The sequence below is a fragment of the Equus quagga genome, chromosome 2, assembly GCF_021613505.1.
Source record: "Equus quagga isolate Etosha38 chromosome 2, UCLA_HA_Equagga_1.0, whole genome shotgun sequence".
Lineage (NCBI taxonomy): Eukaryota > Metazoa > Chordata > Mammalia > Perissodactyla > Equidae > Equus > Equus quagga.
This window is the reverse complement of record NC_060268.1, coordinates 31,753,986-31,767,992: the sequence shown is the minus strand read 5'-3', so window position 1 is coordinate 31,767,992 and position 14,007 is coordinate 31,753,986. Positions and strand designations below refer to the sequence as shown.

Genomic DNA, 14,007 nt, shown 5'->3' with positions numbered 1-14,007 from the left:
TTTGATGGCAAAGTCAAAAGCAGAGGTGCACTCAGTGAGGGTAGAGCGTGAAATGTGAGCCATCCCAGCACAAGTTTCAGCTTCTTGGTTAATGCATCTCAGCAGAGAGCTGCCTTCACTTTCTCCTTCGAAACAGTCTCTTTTAGGAAAGTATAAAATAAGGCAAAGTGACATTAAAAAGAAAAGTGCTGGAATGTAGGCTGTTTCCAATTGAAATGCCCTAAGCTAAAGAAACTTCACAATACACAACATACACTATACACATCGTCAGTGGTTCATGACTCTTCTTAATTTTATTTCACTTTTTTTTTTTTTTTGAGGAAGATTAGCCCTGAGCTAACTACTGCCAGTCCTTCTCCTTTTTGCTGACGAAGCCTGGCCCTGAGCTAACATCCGTCCCTATCTTCCTCTACTATATATGTGGGACGCATACCACAGCATGGTGTGCCAAGCGGTGCCATGTCCGCACCCAGGATCCAAACCGGCAAACCCTGGGCCAGCGAGAAGCGGAACATGCACACTTAACCGCTGGGCCACTGGGGTGGCCCCTCACTTATTTTTTTAATAATCACTCTGATTCAGATCTTTATTGGGAATTGGACCAACAGGGTATTCCACTTGAGCAATAGGATAAGACATGTAGGTTTTATCTTTCTCTTTAAGAGGACCAGAATCATAGCCCCACAACACCCTGATTGCTTGTTTCTGCTCTTTGACTTCTAGCGGCCTCCCCAGCCTCTCCCTTAGTTCCCTACAGCTGAAAACAGCTCATCAGCCTTTCTCAGGGGGCAGAGGAGCCTCCAGGCAGTAGGTTGACAGTTCTCAAGTGTTGGGGACTGAGAACTGGGGTTAGGTTAATGTATTTTTAACGACAAGTTTTTCTATAAAATAACCAGAAAGCATCGTATTGAATGCCTACTCTGGGCTAAGCACAGTGCTGGCTATTATGAACAAAAGGCTTCCTTCAAGGAGTTTATAATCCAGCTAATGAGCCAAAACCAACATGAACGTGCTATAAAATGATACAAGATAGTCTATTGTGAAGAGCTAAGAGGTGTGGCAAATGCTTTGCATGCATGAGGAGTTCAGGGGTGGCAGGGGACAAGCAGAACAGGAATAGGGACCTCCTCCTGTAGCTCCACCCTCCCAATTGTGGCTTCATAAGAAGGAAGTGCCAAGTGGAAGATTAAGGCAGGGAACAAGGAGCAGGTGCCATTCTGAGCTGATGGGTTTTCACAGCTTCACCTTTCAGTATCCCTTTTTTTTTTTTTTTTTTTTTTTTAAATCAATTGTTATACTATGTGAAATGAGCGGGAGGCCCTTTTGTTTGCAAACACAGTGTATGCCCAGCCTATCATCAGCAAAGCCAGGCCTGGCCTGCTGAGAAGCCACTTCCTCCCAACTCTGGAGAAGCTGAAGAAAAAGGCCGTCAAGACCGTGCAGGAGGAGGAGCAGCTGAAAGCCGACAGTAAAGGTGACACTCAGGAGGCAGAGCTTCTCATCCTGGATGAGTTCGCAGTCCTCTGCAGAGACCTCTACGCCTTCTACCCCATGCTGATCCGCTACGTGGACAACAACAGGTACAGGGAGGCCTGGGGAAGCCTGGCCACAGGATGGAATGATTGGGTTGTGTGACAAGTGAGAGAGGGAGGTCATGGCTGCCACCACCAGAGCCCTCTCATGCCACCCCCCCAAAAATTCCTAGTGTAAGAGCTCTGGGTAGGGCTTTTCTTGACCAGTTGATTCTACATGGTCAGTGGAATGGCCACCCCTTCCATCCTCACAGGCTACCATAGGTAAAAGGGAATTGGTTGAATAAGGGCAGCAGTAACCCACTTCTGCCCCTCTGCTGTTCTGTCACACATTCATTCAACGGACATTACCGACTCTGTGTCAGGCACTGTTCCAGGCCTTAGGGGACAGGAGTGAACAAAACAGACCAAGATGTGTGGCTTAGGGAGCTTTCAGTTTGGCAGGGGAGTGGGGCATGCACCAATAAATAAAATAAGTACTTATACACTTAGATATTTACTTCTATACTTTATGTATACGTAAATTATACAAAGCAGAGTAAGGGGAATTAGGAGTACCAGGGTGGGGTGGAGTCACAGATTTAAATAGAATGTTACTGAGAAAGTGAAATTTGAGCAAAGACCTGAGGAGATGAGCTTGGGAACCATGTGGGTCTGGGGAAGGATGTTCCAGAAAGAAGGAACATCTAGTGCAAGCCCAGAGGAAGGAGTGTGTTTGGGAGGTTCAAGGGACCACAAAGAGTCCAGTGTAGCTGGAGAAGAGTGAGGGGTGGGAAGAACAGTGGGAGAGATCAGAGAGGCAACACAGGGCCAAGAGTACAGGGCCTTCGAGCCCACTGTAAAGACTCTGGCTTTAACTCTGAGTGAGATGAGAAGTTGGTGGAGGTTTTGAGCTAATCTGTGATGTGATCTGATTCACTTTTTGAGCACTGGCCATGGGATGGGGCAAATAAAGAAGTGAGGAGACCAGATGGGAGGCTCACAATGATCCAGTTGAGAGCTGATGATAATCCAAACAGACAGAGCAGACCAGTGGTTGCCAGGGCCTGGAGGGAGGTGGAATGAGGAGCAACTGCTTAATGGGATTGGGGTTTCCTTTTGGAGTCCTGAAAATGTTCTGCAACTAGATAGTGATAGTGGTTGCCCAACAGTGTGAATGTGTTAAATGTCACTAATAGCAGATTTTATGTTATGTGTATTTTTCCACAATTAAAGAGGAAAAAGAAAAACAGAGTTATCAGTGGCTGGGGCCAGGATAGTAGCAATGAAGGTTGCCAGAAGACGTCAGATTCTGGGTCTATTTTAAAGGTGGAGCCGTTGGGACTTCCAGACTGGGAATGGAAGAAAAGAGGAAAGTCAAAGATGATTCTGGGCAAATGGAAGGAGGGAGTTTCCAGCAACTGAGTTAGGGAAAACTGTTGGGTACAGAAGTTTATTAGGGGAAGATCAGGAGATCACTTTTGGACGTGTTAAATGTGACTTGCCTATTCAGTATAAAAATGAAAATGTTAGTGGGCAGTTGAGAATATGAGTCCAGAATTCAAAGAGAGGTCTGGTGTAGAGTTACGAATTTGGGAGTCATCAACATATTGATACGTAGTATTTAAGAACCTTGAGACTAGATAGGTAAAGGATTGAGGAGGAGAGAGAAGAGTTCTAAGGACTGAGCCTTGTGCTCTCCAACGTTAAGAGGTCAAGCAGAAGAGGAAGGACAGCAAATTAGGCTGAGACTGAGAGGGAGCAACCAATGAGACAGGAGGAAGCCAACAGATTGTTGTGTCCTGGGTGCCAATTTCACAAAGCGTTTCCAGGAGGAAAGAATGATGAATGAAGGTTATTGGGACCTTGACAAGAGCTGTTTCAGTGGAGCAATGGAAATGAAAACCTCTTTGAAGTGGACTAGAAGAAAATGGGAGAAAAGGACTTAGAGACAGCAGTCCAGACAACTCGTCCAAGGAGTTTTACTATAAAGGGGAGCAGAGAAAGGGATGCTAGCTGGAGGCAGACGTAGGGTCAAGAGAAGAGTTTATAAGATAGGAGACTTGTTGACTTGTTTCTTTGTGAATGGGAAAGATCCAATAGAGAAGAGGAAATTGATCGTGTAAGAGTGAGAGAGAGAATTTCTGAAGCAATATCCTTGAGCAAGCAAAGGGTCAGCATTAGATAGTTCATCCATAGGAACAAGCAGGAGGGCAGGGAGCATGGATGCTGAGGCTGGTAGATAGACACACACACACACATACATACATACATACATACATACATATACCTCCATCCATATATATGGATGGATGGAGGTCTGTAGGAGTCCTTTAGTGATTGCTTCCATTCTCATTAATGTAGGAAGCAAGATCATCAGCTGAGAGTGAGGATGGGAGAAGGTGTTTAGAGGTTTGAGGAATAGGAGAAGATATGAGGCAGTGGCCAGGGAGAGTGGGAGAGTAGATGGACCACGGAAGTGCAGTGTGATTGCCGAGCAGCATTAAGGGCCCCATTTGGGCTCTGTGGTCATGAATTTCAAGTGAGACTTGTCAGCAGCTTGTGTTTTCTCCAGCCAGTTTAGCCATCAGGTACAGACCCAGAGTAGGAAAATAGTTGGATTTAACCGGGGTTGGAGTTTTACAAAGTGAATATGATAAAGAAAAATGGGTTAGGGAATTGAGGGTATATGTAAAAGGGTAATTATAAAGATTGACCGTGGAATTTAAGCTGGACGATGAGGGAACTGAGGACATAGAAGGCTAAGGTCCATGAACAGGCAAAGGAACAAAGGATTGTTGGTCCCAATGAGGGCAAAGACCAAATAGCTATTTTTATTATCCTAACCCTTTTAAAGTTTAAAGGCCTAAAATATAAATTTGGGAAAGTTTAATTTTAAAATATTCCACTGTAGATATTGAAAGGACCTAAGAATATTTGTGGAACATTACTAACTCTTTGAATGGTATGCCATTCTGTCGTGGGTAGGGAATAGGTCTGGAACTGGCCATTTTAGTATTTATTTTATCAGATAAATTCTGCTTACTATTTAAAATAATTTACTTAAGATTACTTATATTTCACATTTCAAAATAAATACCTTACACACACTATATATATATATATATATATGTATATATATAAAATCTCTTACCTATCTATGGGAGATTTTAATCACTTTCTCAAAAGAAACCCTGCTTTGAGGGTCATCATTTTAGTCACTTCTGATAACATAATTATGTTAGAAGTTTAGAGAAGGAATTTGTCAGAGTTTGAGATGAAAGTGGAGTAAGGTTGCTCCTGGAATAGCTCTTTAATTGCATTTGTCACTATTGACGATCAAGACTCAAGAGAGAGTGTGTTCCACTTACACAGTGTTTGACACTTGCTAAAAATGGCAATGTCAGGGAGTCTTTGAGATCATCATTAATTCATTCATCCCCTCTTTTCAACGCATTCTTCCCTGAACACCAGGGAGGGGAGCATTATGGCCATCTGAGCCTTGCTTAGAAATACTTCCTTCCAATGTGGGTGCCTTTTCCTTCTTCAGGTCCTTTCTTCACCCAAAAGAATTAGCTGGCTTAGAATTATGGGGTTGTGGAGTTGGCAGGAATATTAGAGAATAACTTACTTCTTACTTCTAACTAGATGAATAAATACCCCTTTCCTTTTTCCTGGCCTCTGATTATCCGCCACAGTTATAGACGACAGGTACAGCCTTGCAGTGTGCACTCCCATTCTAGTTTCAGACAGTTTGAACCATTTTGAGCTTAAATCTGTAACTCCCAGCCACCGGCTCTGAGGTTGCTCTTTAGAGCCATGCAAAACTACTGCACTCTGCCTTGTGGCAGTTCTTCAAATATCAAAGAATACCATCTTGTCTTGTCCTCCTCCTGTTTTCCACATCATAGTAAACCTCAGCAGTATTTCAAGTTTCTTCACCATCGAGAACACTGTTCTGAAGAGAAACTTCTGTAGGTCAGTCTTCAGCCTGAAGTTGACCCCGAAAGAGCAAGAACTCCAGGCGTGGTGTGATCAGCAGAGAAAATCAACTCTCTGTCTCCTCGTGCCAGGAGACACAAGTCAATGAAGGTTAAACAAATCTCCCTACATGAGGCAATGGCTTCTCAGCTTCTTTCTGGAAATCAGAAATGCTGGGAACATAGAAATGAACAACTTTAAATAGTGTGATTTTTGGTGAAAACCCATCTCTCACACTGTTGGAGGGAATCCAAGTAAATCCTGTGCAGTGACTGCCTCAGGCTGTGTCCTCTACAGGGCACTTAGGAGCAAGGCAGAAATAAGCTCTTCCCTCTGACTCGGACATCCTGACCATGAACAGAGGAGCATGGCTTTACTTTGAAAACCTGGTAACTCGACATTTTAAAAATGGAAGTCCAGCTCTCCTTATTCTTGCTGTCATCCAAGATTTGATTCTTTTTTTTTTCCTTCTTCTTCTCTTCTTCTTCTCCCCAAAGCCCCCTAGTACCTAGTTGTATATTTTAGTTGTGGGTCCTTCTGGTTGCAGGATGTGGGACACCACCTCAGCATGGCCTGATGAGCGGTGCCATGTCCACACCCAGGATCCAAACCAGCAAAACCCTGAGCCGCTGAAGTAGAGCGCACAAACTTAACCACTTGGCTATGGGGCCAGCCCCCAAGATTTGATTCTTATGCTTCGTATTTTCTGTTAATATGCTCGGTAATTTCATCCACTTGTGTTGCTTCTACCATCACCGCCACAGATCTTTGCCTCTAAATCCAGCTTTCTTCCGACGTACAGCCCTGCATTTTCCGACTGCCTTTTAGCAGCACACAGTGCAGATGGTAAAAGAAACCGGCAGATCAGTTAAGTACCTCCAAAAGGATCAAGTGTCTGAGTATTGAGAGAGAGCTGAATTCTGTGGAAGACTGGGAGCAGGGAGGAGACGAGTCTGGTTAATCATTTGGGGGTAGAAAGAATATGGGCAAGTAAGAGAGGTGAGGTCAGCATCTTCTGTTCTGCAAATACCATCTTAATCTAGTTTGAGAGAGGTGCCCAGAGGTTGTGTGCCTGGGGGAAAACATTTAATGAGATCCTCTTCATTCACGCCCACCACTCTGAACCTGAAGAAAAGACCTCACTAGAGATCAAGAGTAAAGATTTGCTTTTATCTCTAAGAAGAAGAAGGGTGTTGAAAACAGAATTCATTCAGCTGAAACTGCATTCCCATGTGAAGGCAGAGGTATCAAAATCCTCCTCTTTCTCCTGTGAGGAAATGTTTACCTAAGATTTTGTTTTCAGTGCTCCTGTTACTCAGTCCCTGTGGCTGAACATTTCCTTGGCAGGACAGGACATGACCCCTCGCCTCTTCCCACTCAAGACATAGTGCAAACCTAGGAAGCTCATTTAAACCAAAACACTAAAGAGGGAACAGCTGGCACTTCTGATAAAACTAGACGCTTGACCCTGAAAAAGCACTCCTGAAAAATCAATGTGAAAGGAATCAAAAAGCATTACCCATCTCAAGTCTCAAGCTTGATTGCCTCTGGATGCTAGTAATGGATACCTGATCATAGTGGCTTAAAGAAATTAGAAGCTAAATCTCACACATAAAACAAGTCCAGAGATATCCAATCCAAGGCTAGTGTGGTTGCTCCTCATTAGAGACCCTCACTTCTCTGTCTTTCCATCCTCTGGAAGATAGATTGGTTTCCATCCTCGAGGTTACCTTATGGTACAATATGCCAATTAGAATTAGAGCCATCATATTTTCATTCCAGGCAGGAAGTAGGAAAGCATCAGGGAAAGGCAAAAGGACACCTTCAGCTATCTCTCATCCCTTTTAGAGCTTTTCCAGAAGGCCCATCCAACAACTTCCACTTCCATCATTGATCAGAATTTAGTTACATGGCTATCTCTCAAGGGAGGCTGGGAATGTGATCTTCAGCAGGGCACAATGGTTCCTTGAATAAAACGGGATTTTGTTCCTTAGGAAGAAGAGAGTCAATGTTGGGTAGACGACCTATAGTGTCTACTATATAAAGGAGAGGCTAGTTGAGGTAGAAAACAAGAAAGATTAGACAAGAACATCTGTGAAACTGGAACTCAGGGCAGTAAGGAGTTGAGATGGTGAGAGAGGGATCCGAAGGTGGTCTTGACCTCACGAGTCTTCACCTTTCTTCCTTAGCTGTGCTCTCCATGAGTGGGCAGAAGGTACAGGCTGCTCAGGGCAATTCAGTCTGATGTCCTAGGGCTTAAGGAACTGGCTTTTGATAGCCATTACCGTGCATGTGTCAAGGAACATTGGGTTTTTCAGGCCACTCATAAGAGCCAAAGTTTTGTTTAACCTAAGAAAGACGACAGACAATTTAACTTCACCTGTGTCACTCTATGCAGATATTTGAAAATGGCAACTCACCAAACCCTTTCAAAATATAATTTGATTCAAATGTGTAAGATACTTAGGGGCAAGACAACTTTAAGGAAATGACTGAATTCTACTGCAATTTATCTGTCTTGCTGCCACTACGAAATTTCTTAACCTAGCCTGGTTGAAAAAAAAAAAAAAAGAGGAGTAACATTTATGGGGAATTTCTAAATCATTTCAGAGGGCATGGGAGATGTTTGGTCTCTATCCGTAAACTTCAAATAACAGTGAAAAACATATTATCTTACAAATTGCATTCATAAAATTGACTTTGAAAGGGAAAGGGGTGCAGCCTGAGCTGTTTATAGAGTGCTCAGAATTTCAGAGGTTTGACAATGACAATTGTCAATGACAAGATTAGACGTCATGGTGACCAAGACTTGCCTGGTCTTGCTAGCCTTCTGGATTAGAGGAAGCCTGTCCCAAAAGATGGTGTGCAACCTTAATCACCTTATCAGTTTAAGGAAGAAAAAACCTACCTTTGACAATTTTGAAATGTTGATTTCTGACATCTGTTTGTTAAGATAATCCTTGAATCTTTTGGTAAAATGGAAATGATTATTGTAGGTCCTTCAGAAGTATCTACAATTATATGCCTATAAGCATTGTATTGGTGTTGAGTCTCTCTGAAGATTGCCTTCGTATGGGAATGCGGTTTTATCTGGATAAATGTGTGCATCCGATGTCGGTATAGTTTTTAGAGTGTGACTGTTTTAATCATTACTGAATTTCATATGCATATTCATTTACTTTTCAACTCAGATCTAACTGGCTCAAAAGCCCCGATGCTTATTCTGACCAGCTCTTCCGCATGGTGGCCGAGATCTTCATCCTGTGGTGTAAATCTCATGTAAGGACACATGTAGGCCCTGGCTTTAGAGATGGCTGGGAAAGGCCCAGACCTCAGAAAACTTTCTTGTAATGTTTGCTTTTTTATTCCCCGCCCTCCCCCCCAAACCTAGAACTTCAAGAGGGAAGAGCAAAATTTTGTCATTCAGAATGAAATCAACAACTTGGCATTTTTAACCGGAGACAGCAAAAGCAAGATGTCAAAAGTAAGTCCTTAGCAATCAATTTCAAAGACTCTTCACCCTTGACCTAAGCTCTGAATCTTGGATGTATGAAGGGGTTAGCTCCGTAGTGCGTTTAGGTCAAACCACGAAAACCAACAGTCTCTACTGTTGTTTCTTTGAGAATGAGCCAGAAGAAACTGCTCTCAAATAAGCATGGTCATCACATTTTATGAAATAGCTGCTTGTATGTTAAAAAGTTTAAGTTTCAAGACTTGCCTAAGGCATTCGAGAGGTCTTCCCAACAAAGGCTGCTGTTAGTTGTTTTAAAATAGAACTACTTCCTGTGTTGTGAAGCTACAAAAATGCACGCGCTTAGAGCCACGTTTTGATTAGCTATGACGAAAGTACCTTGCTTGGAAGAGTTTGTTAGGACATATTCTTACAGTGTACTTGTTTTCCTCCTATCTGGAACATCCAGTAGCTGTTTTATTTCAGTTGTGCTGACCTCTTAATGCCTTCTGTTTATTTTTCCATGTGATTTGCATTCAGAAACCCAAACATTTGTCCATCTCCTGCAGGAAGTGGTTGAAAGAGGGCATACCAGACATCTGTCTGAAAAAAAAGAGTAACCTATAGGGAGGATTGTAGCAGGAATATGGCATGGGGCTGGGAGTGGGCCAGGGGAGAGGGGGAGAGTTGTTGGGGGTTGGCCTCCCGCTCCTCCTGAGTCAGCTCTGCTTTGCTGTTTTAATTGGAGAGAATTCTCAGACACACTCCTTCAGGTGTACGTACAAAAGCAAGACTTAACATAAATGTGATGTTTTGTCACCAGCTGTTATGGCTTACCCTTGGCTCTGTTCCCTTGAGAAGTGTGCCTCAATGAGGGTTGACTGTATATGTCAAGTATAAGTGACTGACATGGAATGCCTGAGATGTGCAACTCTCTCATTGCTGGTACAGTGCTGCCTTTGAGGAACATGAAGGTGGAGTGTGCATGGGGACCCCTCAGAAGTGAAAATCATTTCTGGAAAGATGACAATCATGGGTTTGTAGCAAAGCCTTTGGGGCATCTTTCCAAATACCCATTTGGGATGGAAGACCTGTGTATGTGGAGCTGCAGACATGGGACTGATATGACACCAAGAATGAAAACTTTAGCACCCAAAACTTCACCCTATGTGGCTAGCTCTGGTCAGCTACAGCCACTCTGAACCTTCCATGTATACAGTGCTTAATAAAATTTGATAAATAAAATTGTGCACATACACATATAGAGGTCAAAACTATATATTCACATTCAAGAGGAATCTTTGCTTCAAATAAACCTTACTTATGGTAGGTTTTGCTTTAGATAATTTTTATTTGATTTTCCAAAATTCATTTTGCATTCAACTTTTGGCAAACCCATCTGCTGCTCATGTGAGGTTTATAAGGTAGGGTTTTTCAGACTCCCAATCCCTGGACATTTATCTTAAGTTTCCTCCAAAGGGTCTTTTTACAACTATCATAGGCTATCTTTTGACCCCATCCACCTACAGCAAGTCAGGAAATCCCAGACAGATTCCATGCTACCTTCAACTTGGGGTGGAGCCATTGGCTCAGGACTGAACCAGCTAACATCCATTGTTATTGTCAGTGGATGGCAGCAAACCAATGGAAATGACTATGATGTAAGGATTTGGATCCCAGATGAGCAGAAATGGTAAAGACATCTCAACCTTCTGGTGATGAGTGGACACTCAGGGTCCTTGGGTTTACGCTTGGAAAGAGATGAGGTGACAGAGCATAACATTTCAAAACTAACCTACTAACAAATTAACATGAAATTTTGTCATTCACATCACTGTATGAGGAAAAGTGTATGTTTGTCTTGTCAGAGGATTGTCATATCCAGAATCTGTGCATCTTCCCTGTTGGTAAGGTTAGTCTACAGGAGCAAATGCTTTCATTTCATTTCCATTGACATTGTATGCCATCTTTTTCTGAGCCACAAGGGAAAGGATCAAAGTTGCATTGTGATGGATGTGAGGACACTCCCTAAATATTAAATAATATTGGCCATACTCTTCATGGTAACAATTATTGATATTATTCTTGTTGCCTCAGTCGAGACACAAAGCGTAGTGGTAAATAGGACTAGAGACTGAAAGGAAGCTAAGCCCCACCCTTGGCCCAGCTCTTAACTGGGGGTATGACCATGCATCATTCACTTAACTCCTCCTCTGGGCCCCAGTTTACCAACCTGTAGAATGGGCTTACCACCTGACTCTTCCTAACTCTACCAGGATGCTCTGTTTAAAAGTCAGTTTTAGGGGCTGGCCCCGTGGCCGAGTGGTTAAGTTCGCGCGCTCCGCTGCAAGCGGCCCAGTGTTTCGTTGGTTCGAATCCTGGGCGCAGACATGGCACTGCTCATCAAGCCACGCTGAGGCAGCGTCCCACATGCCACAACTAGAAGGACCCACAACGAAGAATATACAACTATGTACTGGGGGGCTTTGGGGAGAAAAAGGAAAAAATAAAATCTTTAAAAAAAATAAAATAAAAAAATAAAAAAAATAAAAGTCAGTTTTAAATTGCATCTCTAGGATAGAGATAAATGCAGCATATTATTTCAGACAGAGATACCGTGCCTCCAATAAACAGCACGTTATAGCCATTTCTGGTATTTTTTGGATGTAGAACTAGAACTACATATTGAGAGAGGGGGGAGGGAGTATTCTTCCTTATTATCAGTTGAATCCCCATTGCTTCGCCTCCTTGAAATTAGATGTTCTCTCTCCTACCTGATCAGAGTGGTCACCTGTCACCTGTGCTTGCTTTCATCTCCAATCTTAACTAAATTCTGGTGTTGTATAAATGAAATTGGCCTCATGCATATGGCAGCTGTTGCAGAGAAATGTGTCCTGGAATGCTGCATGCCCACACACACTGCACACGCCATTGCAGATGGAAAGGAAGCAGGAAAAAAATATACAGTGGGCCACACTGTTCACACTTGATTAATTGAAGATCCGTTCAAAGATGTGTTATTTTTCTGGCAGCTGCAACAGAGTTTTGGGAGAGCTCATTGTATATTTTGTTTATATAACACCGGTTTGTAAATATATTTTAAACTAAACGTAACTAAGCTGAGCAAGTGTTTTTTTGTTTTGTTTTTAAATTTGTTTTGTTTTCTGGAAAAATGGCAGCAGCTTCCTCGGAGGGGAATGGTAAGTTAGAACGTGTTTAGCCTAAGAAATGCCAGTTCCTTGGCCAAGACTGTAAACAATGAAAGAGTTGTGATGCAGGAAATATTAGTGTGCCTTGTTGTTTAAAGCCACCGCACCTCTTGAGTTTGATTTCAATGTATAGAAAAGGAACAGGGAAGATGTTAGAAGACAGCTTTGAGTTTTTCACGGGTATTCAGAACTACATGTGTGGGTTTGCTTATTGCTTCAGTCTCCCCTGCTGCTCACTCTCCTCTCTCTCATTCCCTCCACCTCCCACCTTTTGTCACTTTTATTTATATTCCCTTTGCTGTTGCATTTGTGTAGCTCTGGTCCCTGCCCCCCACCTCCCTTTCTCTCTCCCCCTCTTCCCCCTCCCTCTCCATCCCCTCCTTCCTCCCTCCTCCTTCCCCTCTCCATCCCCCAATCTTCTCACCCTCCCTTCCCCTCCCCTCTCCTTCCCCCTCCCCTTTCCTCCCCTTCTACTCCCTCCCTTCCCCTCCTCTTCCCTCCCTCCTCTTCCTTCTCCCTCTCCCCCTTCCCTCTCTCCCTCTCTCTCTCTCTATCCCTCCCTGCTTCTCCCACTGCCCTTCTTCCTTCTTTTCCTTTGTCTTTCTCTTGCTTTCTCATTCTCAGGTTGGCTTCTGGAAATTCTCCTTTCCCCTCAATGTCTCATGTTGGGTTGACTTTCAGTGGGGATGAGAACTTCACACGGAGCAGATTTGCCCTCGCCCTGGGCTGTCTCAGTGTAACACACCAGCACCACGTGTGTGTCCTCCCCAAACTCCCTTTCCCTGAAGAATCTATGTTTTTTCCTTCAGTTCACACATAAAATCCTCTGTTTGATCATAAACTACTGGTGATAAAGTGTCAGGAAGTGAAATGATTTTGATGGTATAGGAATTCAGAAATTTCTGTTTGGAAAATAAAAAGTTTCAGCTACCTTTGGAAAAAAAAAAAAAAAAGCATTTCCAGCATAGGAAAATGCATTGAGTTAACTGATCTTAGCAATATGTGAAGAAAAGAATAAAATTAGAACCTGTAGCATGTAGGAGCCTTTGACCTAAGGTATATTTAAAGGTCACAACACAGGAAGGGAGATGCTCCGTTGTTCTGGGCTGTAGGGTAGTCCTGAACCACTTTGGATGTTCCTAGTGTTTTTTTATTAAACTGTTTTTTAGCAAAAGCACACGCAATTGCCCCTTAGCTCAGTTCTGCCTCTCTTTTGGTAACCACAGATCTGCTGGAGGTGATAATGTGGTGGGTGGAAGGAAGGAAGAAAATTGGGGTCTTTGGTTACATGGCAGATTGTCTGCAGCCCACCCGGGAGAGAGGAGGGAAGTGGGAGGGGAATGACTCTAGATCTAAGAGTTCGTGTGGGTGGCCAGATCTGAAGACCACCTGGGGCTGAGAGTCACACTCTGGAGGGCTGGTCTCTGAGCTAACCTCACCCCGGTGCATTGCTTAGTCTGGGGGTAAATCCTTTTGACTAAATTAGCCTCCATCCTAACCTCCTGCTCACTCTTCATACCATGCTCAACTGGCCTCCAGAACGATTGAGTTTCTGTTGTGTGGGCTGAGAAGCTATGACTAACATGTGCTACCTAATGCTTTGGACCCCTTCTTTTACTGACCGACTCTTCTCCTTGTTTCTTCTCTTTTGTCTTTCCACACAGGCCATGCAAGTAAAGGTACAGGTCAAATGCATGACGTGTCTTTTCTGTTCTAGTAGTAGAGGTGCCAGGCTCTGGCCCCCTCTGCACTGTGATCACCATGGGGGTGGTACAGAAGCATTCCTCACCTGGAGGTCCCCCAGGCCTGCTCCAGGGAAGACAACTGCCTGTCAGAATGAATGTAGGCCTACCCA

At 43.4% G+C, this 14,007-nt stretch overlaps 1 protein-coding gene across 9 annotated transcripts in view; it reads left to right on the top strand.

Annotated features, from left to right (window-relative positions):
- RYR3 (ryanodine receptor 3) overlaps window positions 1–14,007 on the top strand; it is a 484,984-nt gene that overhangs the window by 419,017 nt on the left and 51,960 nt on the right. For all 9 annotated transcript variants that reach the window (XM_046653250.1, XM_046653245.1, XM_046653249.1 and 6 more), the window contains exons 67-69: window positions 1,340–1,580; window positions 8,684–8,771; window positions 8,884–8,976. In XM_046653250.1, the coding sequence (XP_046509206.1) occupies window positions 1,340–1,580; window positions 8,684–8,771; window positions 8,884–8,976 (422 nt within the window). The remainder of the gene's footprint in view (window positions 1–1,339; window positions 1,581–8,683; window positions 8,772–8,883; window positions 8,977–14,007) is intronic.